This window comes from Gossypium arboreum, chromosome 5, assembly GCF_025698485.1.
Source record: "Gossypium arboreum isolate Shixiya-1 chromosome 5, ASM2569848v2, whole genome shotgun sequence".
In the NCBI taxonomy this organism is placed as follows: Eukaryota; Viridiplantae; Streptophyta; class Magnoliopsida; order Malvales; family Malvaceae; genus Gossypium; species Gossypium arboreum.
Genome location: NC_069074.1, coordinates 8,825,791 through 8,836,408, shown reverse-complemented (window position 1 = coordinate 8,836,408; position 10,618 = coordinate 8,825,791). Strand labels below are relative to the sequence as shown.

Genomic DNA, 10,618 nt, shown 5'->3' with positions numbered 1-10,618 from the left:
CTACTGGGCTTCTTCAACGATCATTGCATGTTCCAACTCCACCATATTTTAGTGAATCCTGCATACATATTCAATAAAAATAGTGAAATTTTGAGTAACAATAAGTCTTACATGCTATGCGATATATGATTATTGAGAAACGTATATATATGGAAACACTCACGTCTCGCAATTGGTGTTGACGGAGACAGCGAAGTCAACTTTGATGTTGCAGGCTTGAGGGATCATGGACAAGAACCGGTCCTGAATTCCAAGAGACTTAGCGCCGACCTTCAAGCATCGCAAATGGCCTTTTTATCGTTCACGGACTTGACGGTCTGAGCAAGCTGCCGAAGTCCATTGCAGCATGCATCAGAGGGTTTGGCAGCCATGCCTGTCGCAAATCCCAGGCATGCAGCTGCATTGGCATCCACGGTGGTACATGGAACAGCTGCCTCACCATTGTTGGCAAGAAAGAAGAGGAATGAGAGAAGAAAAAGCATGGAAAGGAATAGGGACTTCATTGTAGCTGGTGGGTGAAACTCTTAGGAAGGGATAGGTTGATGAAATTGGAATGGGGATGATGGATTTAAATAGGGAATCAAGAGCATTCATAATCAAAGCAAGGGGAAGAGATAAGGCTATATATGGCAATGCCATTATAGAGCTTCGGGGTCTGGGAGGTTTGTGTTTCCCGATGTGATTGATCCATCAGATTAATTTCTTTGAAACAGTCTTTTGTTGATGCAATGCAATGCATTTACTTTCACAAATAAATGAATACCAACACAATGCCTCAATATATCATCCTAATCGCGTACATAACGGAGTATACTATGAATTTTATAATTGATTTGTGTAATGGGTCTGTCGATTTCTAAAAGCAGCTTCATCATCATACAGTCCTATAAGGAAACAAAGCAGCGTATAGGGTTCAGGTGTTGGGTTGATATGTTGTTGTCCAATTTTCTTATCTTCATTTATTCTGTAATGATGTTTGATTAATGAATAAAACATAGTTTTATCAGTCAATATTTATCTAATTACTAATTTGAGAATTGTTAGGTTTCGCATTTAATGTATTATTTTTATTCAACTTTAAAATATAAGGTAGTTTTTTAATAGTATTATATATGTATAATGTTATTACCCAGGGCCTTTTTAAGTTTACTACTAAACTTCAGGAGCCCATTTCAACGAAGCAACCCAATACTCTAAAGAAAGAAAGCCGACGACAGAAGTGTCATGCCTTTGATTTCTAATGTCTGATGTTATTGGTACATAGGTTCCAAAGGGTTCCTGTGCTGTGCCCATTACCATTAAATTACACACACACAAGAAAAAGAGAAATCAGATACTTCATCAAGACTTGACTTGCATCAAAAATATTAATTAATTAATTAGTTAACGGTTAAATAAGTAACCACCTACAAAACAATTTTTCATAAATTCAGTTAAGACAATATCAGATGTTGGAAAAACAAAAAAAAAACCTCCCCCAATGCATGAAAATGACAGCTATTCCCTGTTCCCTATTTAAATGCCATGATCACCCCGAGGCCCAAGCCAATTCCATCGTTCTAGGCCAGCTATTTAGGTGCTTTTGAGTTGCATCAGCTGCGTTCAACATCAGACAACCCGGTAACAATGAAGTCCCTATTGTTTTCCATGCTTTTTCTTCTCTCCTTCCTCTTCTTCCTTGCCCACAGTGGTGAGGCAGCTATTCCATGTACCACCGTGGATGCCAACGCAGCTGCATGCCTCGGATTTGCTACAGGCAAGGCTGCCAAGCCCTCTTCTGCATTCTGCGATGGGCTTCAGCAGCTTGCTCAGACCGTCAAATCCGTGGAGGATAAAAAGGCCATTTGCCGATGCTTGAAGGTCGGCGCTAAGTCACTTGGAATTCAAGACAGGTTCTTGTCCAGGATTCCTCGAGCCTGTAACATCAAAGTTGGCTTCCCTGTCTTCGTCAACACCAATTGCGAGATGTGAGTGTTTCCATAGATGGTTAATTTTGATATGAACACATAATCTGAATCATTGTATACAGCAGAAACCTAACATCAAAATGACTTAATATTAACAGTCTTTTACATTCTTATATATTTTGATTATTGACACATATACGCAGGATTCACTAAATTACGACCGAGTGGAGACAATGCTCCTTCACACAGCAGTAGTCCAAATAAAACAGTTTAAAATGTTACTATTGGTCTTTTATGGACCTACACTTTGATCTTACGCTGCAGTCACAAATAATTTTTAGTGGAATCATATCGGTTCACTTCTTGCATGTTTTGCAATCTTAATTCTTTGCACTTTGCAAAAACACTCATTGGTTATTTTTATTATTTTCTGTTTTACCGAGTCATAAATTTTAGTAAGAGAGAATTCTCAAGTTGCACGGGAAACAGAGGAGCACAGAGATGATAATTCATCCAAAACGATGCACGTTCAACTCAACCATAAACGACAAGCCTAATAGTAAACAAGTAATAAAAATGAAAAAGGAATAATATTTAACCTTTACCGACTCACCTCTTTGAAAAAGTACCCTAACGATACAAGGTCCATATCTGAAAACCATGTATGAACACCACATTGAAACTGGATATTATTCATTACCCCTACCATTATTATGATAGAGGTTAATAAAACAATGCATCAAGGAAAATTGAAAAAAGGAATGGAAGAACAGTGGGAAAGCATCTGATTATACATACATGCATGCATGCATATATACATATTGCTGACATAGCTGGGAAAAGCTGAAATATATTAATGCCGGCGATCAATTTCAACTTTTAGTCCAAAAAAGAAATTATTAAAACAAATCCAACCATTTTGTAACAAAGGGAAAGGAAGGGAACCATTGGTCGTTTTTGGATCATTCTTCTCGATTGATTTGTATAAAGGAAAAATTGGGCATGCAACATTTTTTTTATCTTTACTAAAATCCAACCTCTTTTAATTTGTTTACTTCTGAATTAAAGGTTACAAGAGAAAGAATAATGTAGGAGATTCATGTAGACAAACAATAGGCGAGGGCTCACAAAAATTCAAAGGTCAATTGTTGGAGTAAGTTTAGCCCCACCTTCCCTTTTTCAAGCTCAGTTTGAAAATGTTAGGCTTGAGCGCGGTTAATTTTTTTTTCTTTTTTATAGTATAAAATGCTTTGTTTATTATTTGATTCTTCAACTACACCTATGTTTTCAATTGAGTACTTAAATTATTTTTTATCATATTTTAGTACTTGAACCTTTTTCTTTATCTATTTTAGTACTTAAAAGCTAATAACATTAAAAAAGTTGGCTAATGAGAATGTGCGACATCATCGTTGACATGACACATTCTTTGATAACGTGATAGGTTGATCAAACTTTAAGGTACCAAAATGGGTAATGAAAAATTTAGGATAGAAAATAAGTATATATAATTTAGGGGTCAAATAGTGGACAAAGTCAATATAAAATTAAATATTACATTATACTCAATATTTATTGATAAATATTATATAAAAACATTATTTCTAAAAATCTAACGAAACTAATGAATGGTTTAGTCCATTTGATTTTGTATGATATATAGCTTATTTAAAAAAAACCTTCAATGATATATGTACAAATTTGGATTGAATTTTAAAATAATAAAGAGAATTAAACCTATTATGACCCTCCCTAGGTGAGACACCACCAAAGTGAGGTCGCCAGGTAGGCGTGTCTATTAGCATTTGGAAACTATTACCAAATAGTGGGACTGCTGTGCTAGCTATATCCAAATATTACGAGTAGTGTTCCTTTGGCCCAACATCTATAATTTTGTTTGTCTCCACTTTCCTATTTACCATTCACTTTTTCACTATAAATAACACCAAAAATATGTCAAAACTATTTGTTGATTTAAAACTCTAATGCTATCTATTTACGTGTAATTACAAAGTATATTATATATTTAAGGAGGATTCAATATTGAATCTTAAAATAATATACTGTTAAGAGAAATAATTAAAAATTTTAAAAATATTAAATTTTGTAGATCATCAAATAAATATAGAAAAATCTTGATTCCATAAAAAACACTAATACTATATTAGTTAGAAATATTAGTTTTTAACACATTAGTACATAACTTGGTGTTAATACATCAAATTAACGTACGTATGGTAAAATGTTTTTGAAAGCTGGAATAATAGATCAAAGTCAGCTAAAAATGAATACCCTCCCTCCAAATTAAAATTTAAAAGAAAAGAAGGAGAGGACAAAATCCATTTTTAATGAGATTATATAAACTTTGTTGAAAAAGAAAAGTAGAATGATCTCATAAAAGATGAGATATGAATGGGTGATGGGTCGATTTTATTTATTTATTTCAACTTGGAAAGCACTTAAAGGGTGTAATGCACACAAAATAATAATATTATTTTCAATTACTTCTTGTCATTGGAAGCAAAGTCATTTATGTCACATGGGAAATGACGCACATTCCAAGAGCTTAATTATCCAAAACATTAATTTAATCCCAAAACAAGATATTCAAAAAAAAAAAAAGTAGAGATTTTGCGGTTCCGATACGCTTTTAACTTTATGTCTATCCATCCATCTCATGTTTAACAGAGTCTCGTCAATCTCCAAAGTGATGAGAAATCTACCTTTCAGGACTTTCTTTCTTCTTTCATATATTTATTTTACTTCTAAGTTTAGCTTCGTCAGAGGAAAGCTCCCACTTATTTCTTTCATTCAAAATTTAAATTAAATATATTATATAAAAATTATTTATTCGCTACAACAATACACGAGGATGTGATATTGCCTTGGCAATAACATCATTTCTTTCTTAAAGTACAAAAACACACTCATAATAATTTTATTCTTTTATGAAAAATGATTTTCAATAATTGTTTAATTAAATTGGACTCCAATTGATGGGGTAATAAACTCAATCAACTCCCTAAATGTAGTACACATAGTCAAAAGGCAAACAAGGTGCTTGCTCAAGAGTTAAATGAGAAGAAATTGCTCTTTTTATCTAGTTTTAGATTTTTCATTTTTAATCTCTCAAAAATAATAATTCAATTATGTTTTTTTCACCCTTCAATTAAATAAAAAACATATTTGGACTTCCCACAAAAATAATAATATATTTTGCAAACTTTTAACACTATCTTCTTAATCTTAAATTTAAAAATGTTATTTGGTCTAACTGGGTAGCAGTCTAGCAGGGTTAAGTTGCATAGGGTAAGTGAGAGGGTAGTGAAAACAAGATGGTAGGCGTGCAGTGTGGTTGGCGGAGAGAAACAGGAACCCCAGTCATGGCGAGTGGAGTAGCCTTCCAAAATTCCGGTAATGTGTGGTAAAGTCAGTGGAAAGGCATGTCAATGCCCATTAATATATAGCCTTTTATGATGATGTTAAGTTTGACTGCTCTCCTTCACTACCATTCTCAAACAGTGTATCCACCCTAAATAACCCCTTCCTTAAATCTAAAGTTTCTTTCAGACTCAATCATAATAGTTACGTGCCATTCCATTGACCAAAAAGAAAATACTTGCCATTCTACGGGAGGCCAATTTCTTAATGCACAATCACGTATAATTTTGAGGTTAATATCAAAGGAGTAGAAAATTTAAATATTAACTTATTATTATTTCATTTTGGTTTAAAGAAACTGAGATTAAAATTATAAAAATATCATATTATAAAAATAGATGCTATTGAGATTGGAATAAAATTAAAAAGGAAAAACATTTTATTTAAGATGGTAGTAAATACTAAATAGTTGTAGATAGCTGTGATGTGATGGATGCAATTGGTGAGAATGGCGGTAGGCGATGACGTCAAGCGGTGCAAGAGGGTTAGGCAAGTGTCTTGCCTGCACCTAACTTCTCTGGTTCATCATTTTTTAAATGCGTCAGCGTCCAACAAGGGTTTCGCCCGAAATTAATTAAGAACTATTGTTTTATATCTTAATTATTATTTTTTTTTTTAAAACGAGTGCTTAAATTATGGGGTAGCTCTTCACATGGAAAGACAAAAGAACTGCATTGTAATGGTCAGAGAATCCCAGTTTAATTTGTTCTCTTATTGGGGGGTTGTCATGCAGGAACGTGGGGCAACTGTTGTCTGAATTCCATTTTTCAATCATTCAAATACAACTAACTAAACTATATAACATATTGCTAGGGTTTTCTTACTGCCAAGAATATCTTACTCATATAATATGTGTAATAAAATAATAATAACAGCTAGCTCCTCCGGGAAACTGACAAAAACATTAAAACTTTGGTATAAGATTACCATTTGAGAATATTGAAATACACCGGCGCGGTTCAATTGGAGAATGGTTTCGAGCCTCGAGCTGGTGTATATCATACTAGTCAAACACTCATCAACAATGAATGAGGCTGTTTGCTACTGCTTTTGCGCCTCAATCTATTTATCAATTTCTAACACTAATCAAATTTAAAAGTTTGGATTTACTTTAAACTCAATTTATTAAAATCTCTCCTTTTTTTTTCTATTAATTTATGCCTCATGTATTATTATATAAATGTACTTGAATATTTAATCTATCATTATTTTAAATTATTAAAATATCATTTATATTAAATTTTTAGTTTCTAAACGTTCACTAGCAATTATGATAAAATGCTAAATACCTAAAAATACAAACCACATACTTTTTTAAATCAAACATTCTAAAAACTTTTTAATGATAATAGAATACTAAACTAACTCTAAAAGGCGTCGAGATACCAATTTTAAGGCGCAATTCAAAGATAAAGTCCATGCTTGTTGTATATTTGTATATATTAGAAAATTCATCACATGTCTAAAAATAATATATAATAAAAAAAATGTGTATTTATAACAATACATGCACAATGTGTTGAAATAAAATTTGTAATATATACGGATGAAAATTTTGTGTGATAATATTGAAATGTAAAAATTTTAAAAATAAAACATTGATTGCAGTAATAAAATTAAGGTTTTATGCATATTGGTGGCGTGAATAAAATCTCACAATTTTTACTTTTTATTGGTTTTATTCAAAATATAAGACTTTGTTTGGTTTCTAAAAATATTTTTATTTTTCAATGGAATTAAGTTATACGTTTATATAGGTTTGAACTTATTTCGATTCATATAAGGTTAAAAGCATTTGTTTTTTTTATTTATTTATCATTTTCACTTTTATAAAACATTTTGTGAAAACAATTATTTTCTATTTTCACATATTTTTATTTTGTTTTATGAAAATATTTTTAAAAAATTACAACCAAGCATGTTTTCTTCAATATTTTTTATTTCTTAAAAAAATGAAAACAATTTATGTTTCCTGAAACAAAAGGGAGTATAATTTATTTCAAATATTTAAGAATAATTTAATAATTTTTTATCTAAATTGATATTCATTTAATTTGTAGTACCAATTTAATTAAGTGTTTAAATAATAATAAAAATACATTAAATGATAAGGTGTTGTAAGAGGAAACGATTCTTACGAGTTGGCTATGAAAAAGTTTTCCTTATTTATCAAACAATCAAATTAAATTCTAATTCCAATTTAATAACTTCAAAAATAAAACAATTATAAGATGTTCACGGAAGCAGAATTTGAAGCAAATGCGAAGACAGTGTCTGAGGTTGCTAGGATTCAATTCTTATGGTTTATATTAAAAGAAGTGGATTTAACTTGAAAAGAAAATTTCAATTTATAAAATGAAATAATAATCCATGTTTGTATCGTTTTAAATGGTATGAAATATTTAGAGATAAAGTTGGATGGGTTTTGTTTAATTAATAAAATGATAACATAACATGGAATTAAGAGAAAGCAGAAGCAGAATAGGACAAATGGTTCACATAGGGATTAGAGTTGTAGGAAAAGCCAAAAATTTGAGTAAAGACGCTAGATTCTGAAAATGTCTCATCAAACTTAAGGGGTCGGTGCTCTATCATTCACTCCATCCATTACAATACCAAACAAACAAATATAAAAAATCACACAGAAATTAAAGATAAAAACACACACAAATTCTTAAAGACATCAAAATGTCTAATCAAACATGATTGACTCTAATGCTTCATAATTGAGCACCATTTGGTTTCCAACCCCCAACCTATCGAATAATAATTGGATAAAAACTTTAATTAGAGCACCATTTGTCCTTTATTATCCCGGCTTAAGGCTCATTATATTATTATTAGGTTTGAGTCCATTGGATACTGGTATTTTTTGTTTTGTATTAGACTTACGAAGTAGATGAAAGTATTTTATATGATAAATATAAATTATTAAAAGTTTATATAAAATTGAAAATCGAAAATTTATAATATCTTGAATTTAAATATTATAATATGTGATATTTATAAAATATATAATAATAAAAAACAAAATGGTTTTATAATAATATAAAGACATCGCTTTTTACCTTAAAAAGATCTTCCAATAGATCTTAATACATGATTATGCAAAAACTGTTTCTATTCCTCAAAGCAATGAGGTGAAAGCTTCTAGAACTTAGAAACAAATGAAGGAGCATTTATATTTTTGTAGAGTTAATTTGGTTTTACATGTTTCTATATGATTTATTTAAGTTAATTGTTGCATGTCATGTTTTATTTTTAAAGAATAAAATTTGAATAAATTAAAAATATTTAATTATGATTTTAATCAAAATATTTGACACAAAATATCTATTCATTCATGATAGATATAATAAAAATATCAGATTAATTTAAAATTTTACATGCAAAATGAAATAGATTATTGAACTAAATCCAAACAATAATTTATCATAATTTTAAAATATAAAATTAATTAAGTTCACATCAATATAATTTCGAGTGTATGTAATAATAATAATAATAACAATAATAATAGGGCTCCTTAATTTTGTACACCGTGGAAAGTGGGAGCAATAATAGGATGGTGGAAACCAAGTGGGAAATAAGCTCATTACAACCACAACATAAGATGGGCGATGCTAAATTTTCAAAGTCAACCCCATCTGACTTTAAATCCAATTTTGATTCTTTGCAACCTTATGTCAAACGTTGTTATTTGTAATTTACAAGTTGTATCGTATTTGTTAATCAAGTCATGTTTGAATTGTATTATGGTGGTTTTAACTATTTTTTCGAAACACTCTACTCATGCCATACATTTATATTGTATCTAAATCTTCAAATGTACAACGATTGAGTTTTAGCTTAAATGATATAGATATTATTTTCAATGTAGGAGAATGTGGGTTCAAGTGCGTAAAAGCTCATCATCCTTTTATTTATGACTTGGGAAGAGTTATGTGTAATTCTAAACATTGTATAAAAAAGAACAGATATATATAATCAAAATTCATAATGAAATTATTAAAAAATTCAAATGTAAATCAAATACTTTAAAAACTAAACCCGTTAGTTACTTATATTTATTTATGATAGTTCTAATTAAGTAATATTTACTTATATTTAAATAAATTTATTAGTATTTATTTATAAATTTTTCACAATTTGTTAGTTTTATTTAATGATAATGTGTTATGTTATTATTCACCAAGTACATCAAATGTTATTCGTTTTTCATAGACTAGTTTTCTTTCACAATAAAAAGTTTGCAATAAAATAAAATAAATAAATTATTAATAATATTTTTTCATCTTACTATTCAGAATTTTCTTTTTGGTCTCCGTTATTCAATGACTAACAAAAATTTAACATGACATCTTTTAAATTTGCATAATAATAAATTTAACCATCAATAATTACATATTATGTCAATTGAATAGGGTATTTTTCAAAATTTGGGTTGTTTTGTTTATTGTTTATTTTCAACAATGAAATGCATTGTTTGGTATCGACTGGACGACCAATAATTGAGTTTATTTGCAACTTTGTTTGAACTCTCGTCTCCCCAAGTTGTTTAGCTTAATTATTTATTCATTAGACTCAACTAAGCCTATAACGTTTTCGGCTCCAAATGTTGATGATTTCAAAGGAGGATTCAATTTTCCTTTAAATAGTGAGCGAATCGAATGAGCAATGAGGTTGTCTATGTTTGCCGAAGAGGGTAGCAACAATGATCCCCTAAATTGACATTCAACAATTCAAGCATTGATCTTGTGAAATGGGTCAAGGGTTAGCCAAGGTAGACCAAGAAATCTAAGTTGTTAGTTTTCGATCCTACAAAGTGAATGAGAGCATCAAGAGAAAAAAAGAGAAAATTAAAAGCTTATGATCTTGAGCTTACGGGTGGTTCCATTTTTGGCATATCTTTTTATCAAATTTGGATCATAAATTAATTTTTTAAATTTTTTAGCTGAATAATTATACAATGCAAAAATGTTAATGGTTAAATTTATTATCATACTAATTTTCTATTAATCATAAACAAATATTATATCATTTTGTATTTGATTGGTAAAAGGTGTAGAGTAGGACATTATTGGATGCTGGTTGAAAAGTGAAGAATCACTATGAGAGGTTGTGATCAAAGTATGAAACTAAACGCACTGCCCTGTCCCTTCACCAAACCAATCGCTATCCCCAAACGCTTCTCCCCCAAATGTATATTCCTTACCACAGTTTTATTTAGCTGAATTCCGATGAGTAGTAATTTCAAGTACAAAGTTCAT

The 10,618-nt window shown here is 30.2% G+C and overlaps 1 protein-coding gene and 1 pseudogene across 1 annotated transcript; one reads left to right on the top strand and one right to left on the bottom strand.

The window, feature by feature from the left end:
* LOC108452391 (non-specific lipid-transfer protein C, cotyledon-specific isoform-like) lies at window positions 1-627 on the bottom strand (annotated as a pseudogene).
* Window positions 628-1,549: 922 nt separating this feature from the next.
* LOC108452437 (non-specific lipid-transfer protein C, cotyledon-specific isoform-like) lies at window positions 1,550-2,291 on the top strand. The gene is made up of 2 exons (XM_017750227.2): window positions 1,550-1,967; window positions 2,111-2,291. The coding sequence occupies exons 1-2, from the start codon at window positions 1,627-1,629 to the stop codon at window positions 2,118-2,120; spliced, it is 351 nt and encodes a 116-aa protein (XP_017605716.1). The 5' UTR covers window positions 1,550-1,626; the 3' UTR covers window positions 2,121-2,291.
* The last annotated feature ends 8,327 nt before the right edge of the window (window positions 2,292-10,618 follow it).